This window comes from Mustela erminea, chromosome 19 (assembly GCF_009829155.1).
Source record: "Mustela erminea isolate mMusErm1 chromosome 19, mMusErm1.Pri, whole genome shotgun sequence".
Lineage (NCBI taxonomy): Eukaryota > Metazoa > Chordata > Mammalia > Carnivora > Mustelidae > Mustela > Mustela erminea.
In genome coordinates, this window is record NC_045632.1 from 2,684,662 (window position 1) to 2,701,261 (window position 16,600).

The 16,600-nt window shown below is 52.5% G+C and overlaps 1 protein-coding gene across 3 annotated transcripts in view; it reads right to left on the minus strand.

The window, feature by feature from the left end:
- The window catches only part of SYMPK (symplekin), a 36,591-nt gene that overhangs the window by 7,443 nt on the left and 12,548 nt on the right, over positions 1 to 16,600 (minus strand). For 2 of the 3 annotated variants that reach the window (XM_032326386.1, XM_032326388.1), the window contains 12 exons: positions 15,739 to 15,978; positions 12,124 to 12,278; positions 9,507 to 9,657; positions 7,952 to 8,156; positions 6,968 to 7,118; positions 5,810 to 6,045; positions 4,854 to 4,935; positions 4,550 to 4,663; positions 3,342 to 3,489; positions 2,116 to 2,276; positions 636 to 744; positions 270 to 370 (listed from right to left, as the gene is read on the minus strand). In XM_032326386.1, coding sequence (XP_032182277.1) covers positions 270 to 370; positions 636 to 744; positions 2,116 to 2,276; positions 3,342 to 3,489; positions 4,550 to 4,663; positions 4,854 to 4,935; positions 5,810 to 6,045; positions 6,968 to 7,118; positions 7,952 to 8,156; positions 9,507 to 9,657; positions 12,124 to 12,278; positions 15,739 to 15,978 — 1,853 coding nt within the window. The remainder of the gene's footprint in view (positions 1 to 269; positions 371 to 635; positions 745 to 2,115; positions 2,277 to 3,341; positions 3,490 to 4,549; positions 4,664 to 4,853; positions 4,936 to 5,809; positions 6,046 to 6,967; positions 7,119 to 7,951; positions 8,157 to 9,506; positions 9,658 to 12,123; positions 12,279 to 15,738; positions 15,979 to 16,600) is intronic. The other variant, XM_032326387.1, reaches the window with a different exon arrangement.

A 16,600-nucleotide genomic window follows, 5' to 3' on the forward strand; every position in this document is an offset into this window, starting at 1 on the left:
GGAACACAGTTAGGCCTTTGGACCGGCGTGTGTGTGTGCGCGCATGCGAGCACACATGCATCACTATGATCCTCATTTGACAGAGAAGACCAAGGAGCAGAGAAGGGGGTGGCTTGCCTGAGGTCTCAGAGGAGAAAGCAGAGCTGAGACTGCCCCAAAGCTCCTCCAGGGCTTCCAAGTGTCTGACGTGGGTACCAGGGTGCCTACCTCCTCCCCACCCCTGCCCTGCCCGCCTTCGTCGGGGGTCATCCCGACATCCAGCTCCATACCTTCTCCAGTCCGTTGAGCACAGGGATGAGGAAGCGGACATCTGGCAATCGCTTGTGGTAGAGATCCCGAACCCGCTTCACCAGCTCTGGGGAGGGCGGGACTGCAGGCAGAAGAGTAAGCAGGGGGCACAGGTGGGGTGAGGGGGAGCCCCGAGAGGAAGGAGAAATGGCAGTGGCTGTGGGCAAGGGGAGGGGAGGGCCAACTCCGCTTCAGAGCAGGAATCGCTGGCCCCTGGTTTCTCAAATGCATTTAGCAATACAGCCAACAGCTCTGAGGGCCAGGTCTTGGGAAGGGCCCATGAGGAAGGTCTGGGACGTGGAGGAAAAGGGAGGAAAAGGCTGAGAAGTGGGGGGTCCTGGGGGCACCTTTGTCCGTGAGGCTGTGCAGACATCGTGTGACCAGTGTCTCTGCCCCCTTGGGACAGTTTTCTACCAGCAGGAGCAGCTCTGGTGAGTTCATGCCCATTCCTCGGATCTAGAGGGAGAGAAGGGATGGCAGGCTGGAGAAGGGGCTGGGCAACATGTACAGGGCGAGGGGGCCCAAGAGGAGAACTCAGGGAGGCCCAGAGGCAGTGTGGCTGGCAGGGATGATGGGACTCTGGGGCACAAACTGGACAAAGAGATCTTAAAAGTTCTTGTCACCAGAGAAACAAACAATGTGAGGTGACGGATGTTAGCTAATGTTCCGCGATCATCCTCCTGCAATACCCCGACCTCCCCACAGACACTGGGTTTGACATCTCATGGGAACACAGGCTATGTGCCAGTTACACCTCAGTGACCCTGGGGGACAACAGAACTGGTGACAGAGTTCAGGGAACTGGGAGAAATGTGGGGAAGGTGGGAAGGGGCAGGGCAGCAGTATGGGGCCTTCCCTTACCCCCCCTTACAGGGTACAGACTTGCTGTAGCTCCCAAGTCTTCACCAGTGCTGGTTACCTACTGAGTAGCTGGGCTATCTACTGAGCAGCTGGGCCCTTCCCGTCACCTCTGACCTAACCTGACCTCTGATGCCCAGCCTGCCCTCCAATTCCTCAGTAAAGACTTTTCAGGCTTCTAAAGATGTAAGTGGCAACCAGCGCCCCGCATGGCGGCCTGCTCAGATCAGGACTCGGCCCTGGTCTTCTCAGTGGGCAACAATGCAGGGAGCACCAGGCTGGGTATGAGGGCTCAGGCCTTCCTCTGCCATAAATGTTTATAATGGTCCGTGGAGCTGGCAGTCTTTGCCCTCCGGGAGCTCACTGTCTGGTGGACTCACTCTGAAAACCAGGGGAGGACACTGCTGAATCTGGGGGGCGGGTATTTGGTTTGAGCCCAACAGACTCCTTTTATGCTGGAGATTTTCTGTAATAAAGCAGGGGCATAGAGATATAACTGAATTTCAGGGGCCTGCTGCTTCTCATGTGGGTGACCTTGTGGCTCCAGAGAGAGGAGCAGGCGAGACTTGTGTAATGACAACTAAAGATGGCCAGCGGCCAGCCAAGGGAAGGCCAGCTCCTAGCCGGTGACAGTGACACAGACATTTATGTGCATGAGCTTCTGGAGTCCTTGCAGCAAGCTGGGGGGATGGAATCATCCTCCCTGTTTTTACTGAAGGGAGGTCAGAGAGGCAGGATGTGGACCTGGGTCTGCCCTGCTCCAGCCTCATAACTGAAGGGCGACCCTGCTGTCCTTTCACTGGCAGACAGGGCAGGTGGACCACCCACAAGCTCCAGAGCGGCAGGACCCAGGGCGCCCACCATCGGTGCTGAGCCCTCGCCGAGGTGGAGATACCAGGGGAAGGGCTGGACTTGGGACCTCAACCCTGCCCATGGGTGGGCAGAGCCTGGTGGGCTCAGGGGCCTCACCGGCTGCTCGATGACCCTCAGCACTGTCCGCTTGATGTCGGCGATGGCCTCCGTGTACACGGCCGCCAGTTCGTGGATGAGCTTGTGGTTCTGAGGCAGGAGAGCCAGGTAGAGGTACAGACACTGCTTTACGGTCTCCTCGGTCCAGGGCGCCGCCACCTCTGATAGGGCAGGGGGCGGGGATCAGGGACCACTCTCCTCCCCGCGTCTCCCACCCTCACTGTCTGTCCCTTCTTTTGGGGCCAGGCACAGAAGGGAACTGTTCTAGGGCAGGAAGCCAAGCATCAGGACAATGGCGAGGGACCAGGACTACTCCCCTTTTGGAAGCCTCTGCACTGAAGTCCCACCTCGTCTCTGCCCGCAATCCACAGGGCAGCCAGAGGGATCTTTCCAAAGGGAAGTTCTAAGCTTGCCCTTCTCCGGTTCTGCGTTCCCACGACTACCCTGTGCCTGGGATAAATCCCCAGCGCCCACCTTGGCTCTACTTGCCAGATGCTGTATGTTCCCTGCTCCCCGGGGCTCCATGCTCCAGCCACAGCCTCCTCCTGACAATCCACCCCTCAGAGCCCACACAGGTCCCCTTGCACACATCACTCTACTGCCTGAACGCTGCTGCCCAACTCCCTTCTCTGTATCTCCTCATCCTCTGGGTCTCACACAAGCAGTGTCTCTCCTGGGAGGTCTTCCGGGCAGCTAGGCTGTGCCAGGGCTCCTGAAGATCCCGTGCTTTCTGTCATAGCCTGCATCTTCCAAGTTTTTGTAAGCTCCATGCCCAACATGGGGCTTAAACTCATGACCCCCAGATCAAGAACTGCATGTCCCACTGAGCCAACCAGAGGCTCCAGAACCTTCCAGTTTAATGGTCTGCTCCCCTGGGGCCTGGGTCTTCCCACCTGTAATTCTGAGGGACCCGGGGCTTTGTCAAAGGAATGGGTCTACGCCTGGCCCTTCCTGGCGCCCCGTCACTGGCTAGCTCTCCTTGTCCTCTGGCTCTCAGCCCTCCGCCCCCTGCTCCAGGATGCTCTCCCTCACCCCGGGGCTGTGGTGAGACTCCCCTCTGGACTCTTGCAGCCCCCAGGCCTGCTTGCTCTGGTCATTACTGCCTGGCTGTCTTCCCTAAGAGGCTGAGCAGAGCCCAGCTTCAAATCAGCTCCATTCCCAGGGCCTGGCCGGGAGCCTGGGATCCAGAGGATGCTCAATATTCATCTGATGAAGCTGCGCCAGACCTGTATCCTTGTCGGCTCCGAATAACACAGACGGCGGGTTGGGGTGGACCAGGAGCTGCAGGTAGTTGAGGGCAAATTTCTCCACATACTCTCGCAGCTGTTCCTTCTCATACATGCGCTTGATGAACAGCAGGGCCTGGGAGCGCACCTGAAAAGAGAGGGTGGGCAAGATGGTGGAATGGGGAAACCACCGTTCGGAGCTTGGCAGGACCAATGGGAAAACAAGCCCAAGACTGAGACAGGCCTGGTCTACCTGAGTCACGTGTGCACTCGGAGGAGAGGTTTCCTGGCCCAAGTCAGAGGCTGCACCACCTCTTCACCGACCTGCTCATGCCTGTCCCTTACCGTCTCCTGCCTTACTTGCTACGTTCCAACCAGAAAGAGTTTTCTTTAGTTCCTTCAAAGCGACAGCATTCTCCTCGGCTTTGAGACTTGGCACGAAAGGTTCCCACTGCCCAGAATGCCTGTCACTGGCTCTACCCCATTTTACTGAGACATCACCGGGTGGGAGCCCTGAAAACAGGGACTGTTCCTGGGCACTGCTGTGTCCCTAGCAGCACCAAAGGGCCAAGCCAGAGTCTGCAGTGAGGGTCTGCTGAAAAAATGGACACAAGACACCAAGAGAGGAGGCAGCAAAACACTTGGCAGGGCTGGGTCTAGGGCCCTCTCAATCACACGTAAGCACACCTAGTTCCCACTATTCAGTCACACCCTCTACTCCTACTTCAGGTCTTGGCTCACCTGTCCCCTCCTTCAGAAGGCTTCCTTAAAGCTAATCCTTCCCATTCCCCCATTAGGTAGGTCAGGCCCCTCCCCAGGGCTCCCACAGCTGCGTGCTGTTCTACTCCACGGGCTGGCTGTGTCCTCACTGCTCACTGATAGGCCACATGGCTGCTCTCCTGTCAGCTCCCCCTCCAGGTTCCGGCACAGCAGCAGGCCACACAGGGGCTCCCCAACATGCGTGGAGAAGGAGGGAGAATGCGGCTGCCCTTCCTGGAGGGTTGAGTGTATATATATGCATGTGTATAGTCTAGGCAGCTTTGTGCCACCAGAAATGATAACATACCCACCACCACCACCATCACACTACTGTGGGGAGTGCGTCAGACCCAGAGAGGATGTTCGGGGGCATGTGGAAGAGTCTGGGCTAGGTGCTCGGGGCAGATGGAGGGCAGAGTGCGGCCCAGCGCAGGGTGGCAGGGGATCACCTTGTCCTTCTCGTGGGAGCTGAGGTCTAGCAGAACATGCAGGTACTGGAACTGGCGGGACGGCCGTTTGAAGATCAGGTCTCGAAGAGTGGACATGCCCAGGTATGTACGACTCTGTGGCAGAAAGAAGGGACACTAGCACTCAGCTCATGTGCAGGGTGCCCCTGCCTCCCTTGCCTCCCTCAGATCGGACAAGAGGACAGGTCCCTCCCAGAGTCCCTTGCCACAAGGCCCAGCCTGTGGGCTCCTCAGGCCCCCAGCACAGGCCCTGGGGGTGCTGAGGGGACAGTCAGGCTGTTCTCACCTCGTCCTCGCAGTACTTGCGAATCACCTCCAGAGCGCTCTCCGTGATCAGTGGCGCCTCCAGCACAACTTTAGTGAAGATCCTGCCAGGGACGAAGAGTAAGGAAATGCTGCCGGGAGAAGCTTCCAGTCCTGCTGGAGCTTGGGGCTGGCAGGGCTGCCCCTCACAGACCATTTGCTCAACTGGTGACAGAACTTTGGAGGTAAACAGAGCCAGTTCAAACGCAGCCGGCCGGCTGACCGAGGTGGAGACTTTACCTCTCCGAAGCTCAGCTCTCCCCTTTGTCAAATGGGGATTCCTAACTTTACTCATTTACTACAGTAATGGAAGAGAATGACAGGGAGTGGGGAAGGGTACTGCTCTTCAAATGTGGTGGCCTAAAATGGCCTGTCAAGCCCTGAACTTGGCACGTTCAAGGGTCAGAAGACAGAAGGCCAGCGTGGCTAAAGTCTGGGGGCAGTGAGGAGCAGAGGGGCAGAATAAGAAGGCAAAGAGGTTGGTAGGAATTGGGTTACACTGGTCTCAGGGCACAAAAAAAGGCTGCATTTTATCGCAAGAGCGATGGCGAATCATGGAAGGTTTTTAGTGGGTAACAAGAAGACTATTAACTTTCTAAAATGTCACCCAGACTGCTGTGTGAAGAATGGATCAGCAGGAGGTTGAGAACAAGGAGGAAGTTACAGGAGCAATTCAGGTGAGAGATGGGGCAGAGAGAAGTCAACCTCTGAGACAAGCCTATAAGGTAGACCGTTATCTATGAGAGCGGAGGTGCAGAGGCACGCAGCAGAGCAGGCCCCAGAGCCCACCTGTAATCTGCCTTACAAGTGTCTCCAGAGAGCAGGGAGAGCAGGGAGTCTCGGGGGACGGGCATGAGGCCTTGGGTGGTGAGGAAAGAGGTGACTGGAAACCACAATAGAAAGGGAGGACACAGGAGGGTGCAAGGCAGTCCCCCTCACCCATCCTTTTGGTCTGGCTTCTCCTGCAGGCCGGAGAGCAGGCGGATGAGGCAGTCCTCATACTTGTCCAGGGCGCCCGAGGCACCGGCTGCCAGGTAGGCGTTGTACTCCTGATAGAGCCAGGCGAAGGCCAAGTCCAGGCGGGCCCGCACATCCTCCAGAATGAAGGACAGGACCTCAGCCTTCAGGCCCGAATCAAACTGCGTCACGAGACTGGCCAGGATCTTTATGCGCACCTGACAGGAGAGTGGAGGTACGTGTGGGTGTGGGCGGCAATCCCAGGCACCTTGTGATCGTGCCTTGCACGTCTTCCTGCCCAGGCTCAGGGACCCCCCCCACTGCAGACACAGTGTTAAGCAAGGAAGTCAGGCTGAGAACCTTATAACCATAGGTCTCGTTTGTGTTGGGGATCAATCGTCAGAGAACAAAAGTGAGTCTGTGAAAGTAGTACCCACATACTTCAGTACACAAAGAAAGATCCTGAAGACTTCCCCTACTTTGTTCACTGGTCCCCTTGGAGGAAGGGATGGGACATGGGTGGGGGCCGAGGAAGACTTATGGTACCTCTATGGCCTGGAAATATCTTTTTAACAGAGAGTACTTTTCTGAACTTCTTGGTTAATTGAAATTACACTTTAAAAAAAGTGGGGGACTCTCTCTCTCTCTCTCTGCCTGCCTCTGCCTACTTGTGATTTCTCTCTGTCAAATAAATAAAATCTTTAAAAAAATAAATAAATAAATAAATAAATAAATAAAAGTGGGGTTTTCAAAAAGCCACTTGGCTGAGGTTACGATGCCAGCGTGTGGCAGAATTAGGATTTAGACCTGGTCCATCTAAATGTCAGCAGTAACAAGAAGAGCACTATTAACCACCAGCGAGAAAGAACCCAGCAACAGCCTTCGCTTGCAGGGCCCTCCCAGGCGGCCAGCTCTGTGCTGAGCGAGAGCCATGTGTGTCCACACATTTCTTCCTCCTCATCTCTGTGCAGAGCTGCTATCGCCGCCTCCGTTGGCAGGAAGAAGAGAGGCAGGGAGGGCTGGTGGGCAGCCCGGCTGGGACCTGGAGCCAGGGAGGCCGGGGCTGTCTCATCCCTGGGCTGTGAGGCAGGACCGTGGGGAGTGGGCCGGGAAGCATGGGCAGGGGAGACAGGGGCATACCTGGGCTGCCCCGCTGCAGGCCACAGCCTTCTCTGCCCGTAAGATCCGCTTCACAGCGCCCAGCTTCATAGCCTCCACCTGGGCATCTGTCAGGGGCTTCAGCACATCGCTCAGGCGGAAGATTTTCTTGCGGCCACCAGCGCCAGCCAGCCTATGTGGGAGAGTAGGGACAGGGTCATGGTGACTCAGAACATCCTTTCTGGAGCCCAGGCCCACCCCAGGCCATACAGAGACTCCCATCCCTACCCCCTACCATACTGCCTTTCTAACCCTCCTATGACTCAGGCATGGCAGGGCACAGGGCAACAAGACAGAACACGGTGCCATTCTGTTTCTGTAAAGCGTGTCTCAGGGAATGCTTCTCTGCGGCGGGTAGCGTGAGTGCAGAGCTGAATGAAGCAAGAGGAGGAGCCGCACGCAGATCTGGAGGACGAGTTTTCCCGGTGGAAAGAACAGGAAGTGCAAAGGCCTTCCGGTGGGGACCTGCCTGGCTGCTCATGGAGAACCAAGGGGCCAGTGAGACTGGAGGAGGGAGCGAGGGGGATGGAGAGCCTGGAGGGTGAATCAGGCACTGCTTGGACAGCAGGTCTTGGGAGGGTGTGGGCAGAGACTGGCTGGATTTTTTTTTTTTTTGTCTGTAGGGAGGTAATAATGAAGAGGAGGATAACGACAAGTAGCACTTACAACATGTTAGGAATCGTGCTAAATACTTTGTATCAAATTCACTTCCCACCCCAGGAGTTATCTAATTTAATGATCTATCACTATGAACTCATCTCCCTTGATCCTCAGAGATAGATTCTGTCATTCCAGCTTTAGACAGAAGAAAGAAAGGGGGCATTTTATGTAAAAGAAAACAACCATTAAGGCTTGGCGGTTATGGTGGCATTGACTCTGTAATCAGACCCTCGTCCAGCCCCACCTGTCTTTGTTGGTATGCCTTTAACACGCGTGCACACCCCCGTGCACGCATAGGGGACTCACCGGGGCTGTGTGACAGGGATGATGGGCTCCGGCCTCCTCTTGGCCTGGGGCGCCTCCTCCTCTAGAGCAGACATGGCGCCCAAGGAGCCTACCACCGAGATGGCCTGGCCCTGGGCCGACAGACGCCGCTTGATCAGGACGCTCTCTGGCTTCACCGCCTTCTCCTCCTTGGGCTCCTCCTTGCACTGTTTGGTCTGCTCCACACCTGAGGGGGAGGGAGCAAATGGGCTCCAGGAACACCACACACCTCTGCTCCCCTCCAGGAACCTTCTGTGTGCAAGCCTTGTACACACAAAGCCCATCTCGATCTGCAAAACGTCGTTCTGAAACAGGCACACTTTTTATCCCCACTTTGCATACAACCAAGGCTCAAACTAGATGTGCCGTTTACCATGGGTGGGGGTAGCAAATGGCACAGCCACGCTGGAACGCTGATGAGCAGCTTCTAAGAGCACTGAATACACCCTAACCTATGACCCAATAATCCCCTCGTTAGTGTATACTCAAGATAAATGAGGGCATGTGTGCACCAAAACGTCTGTATGTAAACCAAACAAAAACAAAAAGACCAACAAACCCCAACCTCAAACAAACCCCCCAAAACCCTTGTACAGCTTCACTCACAATGGTCAAAGACTGGACACAAGCCACAGATCCATCAACAGGGGTGTGGACAAACAGACAATGGCGTGTTTGTGTAAGGAAATATTACTGAGCAACAGTGGTTCACATAACACAGAGGATTCTCAAAAACTTATGCAAAGGGGTGCCTGAGGGGCTCAGTTGGTTAAGCATCTGCCTTCCGCTCAGGTCGAGATCCCAGAGTCCTGGGATCAAGCCCCAAATTGGGTTCCCTGCTCAGCGGGGAGCCTGCGTCTCTGCCTCTCCCCCTGCTCATGCACTCATGTGCTCCCCCCCAACTGCTGGTAAAATTAAAAAAAAAAAAAACAAAAACAAAACTTAAATAAACAAACAAAAAACACTTATGCTGAGCCAAAGAAGCCAGACTCTCTAGGATCCCATTTATATGAAGTTCAGGACCAGAAAAATCAATCTATAGAGACAGAAATCAGAAAAGTGATTCTCTCAGGGGATGGGCTGCCATCAGTGCTGACTGGATAGGGGCAAGAAGGAATGTTCCGGAGGAAATAGTCTATTATCTCCATCTGGGTGGTGGCTATATGAGTGTGTCCAATTTGTGAAAACTCACGAAGATGTACAGTTAAGAGTTGTGTTTCTCTGTACATAGTTTATATCTCCCTAGTACTTTTAACGTAGGAAAACCCAAGTCAGAGAGGTTCAGTAACTTGACCAAGGTCACACTGCTACTGAGTGGCTGAGGCAGTCTGATTCAACTGAGACCTCAAATCCAGGTCCACCGCATTCAAAGTCCAGGGCCTGAAATTACAAAGCACTCAGTGTATCTACGGGACCTATAACCTACCATCTCACGTGAGTTTCATTTGTACCATGGTAGGAGGCACTCTTCCAGGAAGGGGAACCCAGCAGCCACAGTGCCAACCCTTGGCCTGGGTCAGCACTGCAGGACACTCACCTGGCCCTAGTCCTGCAGCCGTCATCTGTGTGGCCATGAGCCGAGCCAGGTGCTTGATCTGGGCTTCAGTGCCTGCTGACTCCACTGGGGTATAGATGGCTTGGAAAGAGGCGGGCATGGCCTCAGGCAGATACACCATGCTGATGAGGACCTGCAAGATGGCCAGGAGAGGAGTCAGCCCTTCCTTACTCACAAACTCAACAAGCCTCTGTTCTACACCCAGGCCAAGGCTGGGGACAGGGCAGTGACTCAGAGAGCCCTGGGCCTGCTGCCATGGGGCTCAGACTCCTGGGGAAGTCAGAGAGAGAACGAACAGTGGTGCAGTGCGGTGCACGAGACCGGGAAATAAAGGGGGCAGGAGACAGGTCAGGAGGGCGCTGCTCTGGCTCCCTAGGAAGTAGCAGCCAGGCTGAGAACTGAGAGGAGGGCCAGTGTCAGGCTGACGCAGGGGGAGCGGGGTATGGATTCCAGGCAGAGGAGCAGCACGGAGGAAGGCTGAGCAGCAGCAGAACCCTGCCCAGAAAGCCTAAGTTCAGTGAAGGATGTCCTATGAACCAGAAACAGGCTAAAAAAATAAATAAATAAAAATAAAAATCGGTATTTTAATAAGAACTCATCCAGTTTTGTCAGGAATTGGTAACAAAAAGTCATCTCCAACTCCCTACACGCTTAGATGTTTAAATATATATATGAAATAAGGAAATAATTAGAACAGAGAGAGAATGAAATCACTACAAATCAAAATGTGTGGGATGCTACTAAAATGGTTCTTACGCAGAAAATCAGATTCTTAAATGCTTACATTGGAAAAGACTGCTGAAAACTACTAAGTGAAACATTTAACATAAAATGCTAGGGTAAAATATTCAAAGAAAGCAGCAGGGAAGAATAAAGACAACAGGGGCGCCTGGGTGGCTCAATGGGTTAAAGCCTCTGCCTTCGGCTCAGCTCATGATCTCAGGGTCCTGGGATAGAGCCCCATGTCGGGCTCTCTGCTCGGCGGGGACCCTGCTTCCTCCTCTCTCTCTATCTGTCTACTTGAGATCTCTGCCTATCAAATAAATAAATTAAATCTTTAAAAAAAAAAAAAAGAATAAAGACAACAGAAATAAAACGGAAAAGGTGGGGCGTCTGGGTGGCTCAGTCGGTAGAGCCTTCAGCTCGGGTCATGATCCCAGGGTCCTGGGATTGAGTCTCACATCGGGCTGCCTGTTCAGCAGGGAACCTGCTTCTCCCTCTCCCTCTGTCTCTCCCCATGCTTGTGCTCTCTCTCTCTGTCAAATAGATAAATAAAATCTTAAGAAAACAACAACAGAAAAGGTTATAAAAGAGTACCAATGAAACTTCGGAGCCAGTCCTTTGGAATGACCATAACCAAACAAATGGATGGTGAGACTGAACAACAAAAAAAGGAGTGAAGGACCCAATGCTTGAGACAAAAAAGCTGCACATTACTATGCAGACAGCAGGTATTATAAAGATAAAAAAGAATCCTGTGAAAAACTTTAGGCCAATAATTTGAAGATGTGAAGAGGACAGACCAGGTACAGTGAGTTAACGGAAGCCCCAGACAGAGCCTCAGCAAGCTGCATTCATTCAGACTGGTTCTGGAAGGAAACAAAGAGCCATGGCAGGGCTGGAGCAGGAAAGCTTCACAAGCTATACTTCTGGCCATAGCAAGGGGAATGGAAGCCAAAGCCAGGGCGCAGACAGGCAGAGCCAGGGCCAGGCGGGGGCCAGGGGAGACGGAGAAGGCCTGGCAGGGAGGCAAAGAGCTTAACTCCAGGTCTGTGGGTCGCGAACCAGGAGGCAGGCGTGCCAAGAACACAGGACACTGACAGCCTGCAGAGGAGCACGGGGAGAAATTCCACAGGTTTATTCTGACATAATGAATGAGTCTGCAGTGCCTGCGGAACTTCCAAGGGGAGAACAATGCAAGAGGCAGACATGTTTCCAAGCTGGAGCTCACCAAAGAGATCTGAGTGGGACAGAAAACTCCCTCTTGCTACCCTTGTGACAAAAACCCAACTTCCTTCTCCCAAGAACTAAGCCCCGTGGAGCCTCTAGGCAGAGAGAAGACCGATGGTGAGCAGGGGAAGAGGCACTGTCATAAGCACCCAATGTAAAGGCCTGGGCGCTGCTACAGCCTGAGGACCGATGGGAGCTACCCCCCGCCCCCCACACCATCAGCTCGAGCCAGTGGTTCTTTCACTGTAGAGCAGGATTATCTTTGAGAATCTAAGGAAAAAGGGGGCCATCTCACCCCACCATGCTAATCCCACATCACTTAGCAAGTAAGTTGTGCGGTCTGCTCTCCAGTTACCCTGCCCTGCCTTCAAAGGAGAGGAGAGGGGTGGGGTTTGGACAGGGACTCAGACTATCCAAAGAGGGATGGTTCAGGGGTTGGTGACAAGGGATCTCCTAAAGGAGTAAAGATCAGAGAAAAGGTCCATCCAAGATAGAGAGGGCCCACTGGACCACACCATCCCAACACCGAGACCGGAGTGGTGTGCTGGAACTAATACCATCTGGAAGAGGTGGGCAGTGTGGAGTGAAGGGTAGGAAAAGGACGGGAAACCCTTCCTTCCTGTGGGAAATGGCCCGCATTCATCCTCACCAGATTGGCCACATTGTCAGGTGTCAGCAAGGGCTGCAGGAACTCAGCTGTGATGTCTGTGTCTGACTGGCCTGAGATCTGGGCTGAGGCCTTAGAGGTTCCTGACGGACCTGGCTCCAAGTCCTTGTCCTCATCATCTTCCCCCAGGTTGGGCTCTGAGAAAGGAGGAGACAAGATGCTGGTGTCAGAGTGAGCAACAGGCCCTCCCCCTCCCAGGGAGCCCAGTGGGGTCCCTGCATCCAGGCGGCCCTAGCAAGCAGCAGAGTGCAGCGGGCGAAGAGCTGGGCCACAGCCGTGCTTTGCCATCAAAGCATCGCGTGACCTTGGGGAAAAGACCTGCCTCTGTCCGTGCCCTGTTCTCCTCATCTATGAAATGGGAATAAGCCACACCAGCCTGGCTGATGACACGAAACTCCAAGAAGGTGAAAAGATTAACTAGTCATTTCCCTGAGCTTTATTGTTTAAAAACCTCTATCTCTGAAATAGGCTCAACCTCACCAAGAATCACGAAACATAAAGACAACCTAATAAGATAGTCTTTTTGCCTACATGATTGACAAAAAAATAAAAAGGCTGGTAGCGGCAGCTGTTAGTAGGGGTATGGACTGTGCAGATGTGAACTGGTATGGCCTTCTAGAAGGGCAATTTGACTGTACTGCCAACGTTTAAATGTATGCACCTTTTGACTCAGCAAATCTACTTCTAGATATTGAGCCTAAACACTTAACTCATATAAATGTATAGTGAAGATACAAAGCACAGAGAAAAACCTTCATGTACAGAGATGTTCCCTGAAGCCAGATTTTTTTTTTTTTTTTTGAAGCTGGAATATTTAATAGGGTGATGATTTAAGTAGATGATGGCAGAATATGGTGCAATGTAATAGGGTTTTTTTTTTCTTTGTTTTTAAGTAGGCTCCAGGCCCAGTGTGGGGCTTGGACTCATGACTTCACAATCAAGAATCTCATCCTCTACTGACTGAACCAGCCAGGCACCCCTGTTATTCAGTCTCTTAAAAAAGTTTGCAGCACACGTAACAGAAAGCTGACACTCTGCATTAACCAAGAGCAAGGGCACACACAAGTCAGCTACGAAAGGCTCAACAGAACTGACACTTCACAGACACGCAAATGGCTAATAAATGTAAAATGACACACACACAGCCCGACTGCAACATGTGCAAGAAAGCGAACCTAAACCAGGGATACCATTTATACCCAAAGGGTTTATGGAGCACCCAGGGCTAGGAAGAGTGGGGTAATGGGCATTCACACACCACATGGTGGTGCAGGTTCTTTGGAAAACAGTTTGGCAACAGCTATCAAGAATGTCCATGCACGGGTGCCTGGGTGGCTCAGTGGGTTAAGCTGCTGCCTTTGGCTCAGGTCATGATCTCAGGGTCCTGGATCAAGCCCCACATCGGGCTCTCTACTCAAGAGGGAGCCTGCTTCCCCACACCCCCCACCACACCTGCCTCTGCCACTTGTGCTCTCTGTCAAATAAATAAATAAAATCTTAAAAAAAAAAAAAAAGTCCATGTATACAGTAGCAATGAGCACATTCAGCACTCAGATCTTGGCTTTTGAAACTATTGCCTGCTTAAAAGAAACCAGGGCTCCTTAGGAGAAAAGGCTGCTTCCAAGGCTGGGGTAAGGAAAGTACAAGGGGGGTGGTGTGCCTGGGTGGCTCAGTGGGTTGAAGCCTCTGCCTTTGGCTCAGGTCATGATCCCACAGTCCTGGGACTGAGCCCCAAATCGGGCTCTCTGCTCAGCGGGGAGCCTGCTTCCTCCTCTGTCTCTGCCTGCCTCTCTGCCTACTTGTGATCTCTGTCAAATAAATAAATAAAATCTTAAAAAAAAAAAAAAAAAGAAAGAAAGGAAAGTACAAGGGGAGTCCAGAACATCATGTTGTGCCAGAAAGTAAGAACTGCTCAGAACAACTTGCGGGACACACCAAGGGGTCATCGGAGCCAGCTCAAAGGCTTCCCTGGCTCAATACGAGGCAGTGTAAGGCACAAAATGAGTACCGAGAGTAATGGATCACAGTCCGGAGAGTAAGTGAGAATCCACGAGCACAGCGGATAATGAAGTAGGGAGAAGAAAGCTCTTCCTAACAGAATGCCGACTGATAAACACAGAAGGAAAGCTTCTCATAATCATTAGAGCGATAGCACATGTTAAAATCACTGGGTCAGGGGCGCCTGGGTGGCTCAGTGGGTTAAGGCCTCTGCCTTCGGCTCGGGTCGTGATCCCAGGGTCCTGTCTGCTCCGCGGAGAGCCTGCTTCCTCCTCTCTCTCTCTCTGCCTGCCTCTCTGCCTACTTGTGATCTCTGTCTGTCAAATAAATAAATAAAATCTTAAAAAAAAAAAAAAAAAGAAATCACTGGGTCAAACTGTGAAGGGGAACAGGTAGTTTTACACAGTACCAGTGTCTTCCTCAACTTAGGATTTACAATGGGGAAAAGTGCACTTATACTAGAGAAACCTGGGAGGCACTATTTCAACCAACTGATCCACGCTCCCATCACCAGTAAGGGGACAAATAGGTATCATGTGCCTCCTGACACCCCACAGAGACAGTCAGAGCATCAACTCTGCAGTGTCCCTCCCCCAAGTGCAGAACCTAGATGCAGTCAGGAGGCCACAGCAGACGAGCCCAAAGAGAGGGACATTTGACCCAAAGGTGGTCCTGGGCTCTTCACAATGGCAAGGTCACGAGGCAGAGGAAGGCTGTGGGATGAATTAGGGAGGCTAAGGAGGTGCAACGTGTGAGGGGATGCAGGAGCTTTGTGGACTATTCTTGTGACTTGTCTGCATGTCCAAAGTTACTTCAGAATAAAAAGTTTGAGGAAATAGTAATTAAAACTGGCGGGCAAAAAAACAGTTTTAAATGCACCAATCCCCCTACTAGGAAACTGTCTTGTAAGTGGACAGGCACTCAAGACTCTCATACTATAGCAATCTCTACACTTAAAAAAAAAGGGGCGGGGGGACACAAATGTCCATCACCAGGAGGACTGGTTAAAGCAATCCACAAGCACTAGAGACTATAATACCACCGTTAAAAGGATGCAGCAGAGGGGTGCCTGGGTGGCTTAGCTGTTGTCATCTCCAGGTTTTGAGATCAGGCCTTGCATCTGGCTCTGCACTCAGTGGGGAGTCTGCCTGAGGATTCTCTCTCTCTCTCTCTCTCTCTCTCTCTGTCTCCTCCTGCCCCTCCCCCAGCCCTGCACCAGCCCTGTCTCTAAAATAAATAAATACATAAATAAGAAATTACTTTAGAAAGAAAATCCAATTATAAAGGAAACAAAGGAAATGAGAACTCAGGTATTTCTGAAAGAAAACATAAGGGTTAATACTTAGGGAGTGGTTATTTTGGGGACAGGAATAAGAGGGAGACTTCATTCCATTCCTTTCCGCACGATTCAAGTAATTCATAATTACATGTGCATCACAAATTTCAATAATTCTGATCTCATCTGCTATGTCATATCCTTACACTGTAATTTGCAATATACTATTAACTAATACAAATGAAACTCATAGTTAAATGTAAGTGAATGGGGTCATTCCTTGCCACCGCCTCTGGCCAGGCCTGCCTAGCCCCTCAGCTCACCCAGCTTCATCTTCTTGAGCGTGGAATCAGAGTCGTCTCGGGGCCGCTTGCGGGCGTCCTTGCCGCTGGGCATGTTGCGGGCGATCTCGGCCTGGGGCGTGCCCAGGTCCACTAGCAGGGTGGTGATCTGGGCCTGAAACTCCAGGGAGGCTGGGTGCTTCAGGACACTCAGCAGGTGCAGCTTGAGGTTCTTGCGCACACTGCTCACCTGAGATTTAGCCAGCGTCGGGGGCAGGTTGGCTGTGAGGAAAGAAGTGGAAGCTTTGTTCTGTGCACACAGCCCACGGGGCCCTGCTCATCTCACTGCCCAAGCCCCAGTGAGAGGGGTGGCTGCAGGCACCTCCTAGAAAAGTTCCTTTGCTCTCGGATCTACTGCGTACAAGCTGATGCTTAAAACCCTCAAGGCTTCCATCAGGATTAATCAACCTTAAAACAAAGAGGAGGCTCACCCTTCTTTTTATTAAACATAAAGGCTCATCACCCCCCGGTCTGGAATTTCCAGTGTGCGTCCCCTGGGGAAAGCTATCATCACCATCGTCACCTCCACAATCCCCCCAACTGATCCCCCCAACAGTGTGCCTTGTTGGTCCTGCCACCAGAATGACTGTCCCATGTCTAACAGTCACCTTGATGAACAAGCCTTCCCTGTTCCACAAAGAAAGAGGATGCCTGTAATTTTGCCTGCCCAGGATCCTTCCCTCCTTCCTCAGCCAACAATGCTCCCATTTTCCTTTGAGGGAACCACCCCGGCTCCATTCTCAGTCCAAGTGGGCAACAGACTCAGGCCAGTCAGAACAATGCAATCCCTTGGCCACTGTGATTGGTCCAGAGAGAGGCTATCAATGTCTTCTCAGCCAATCAG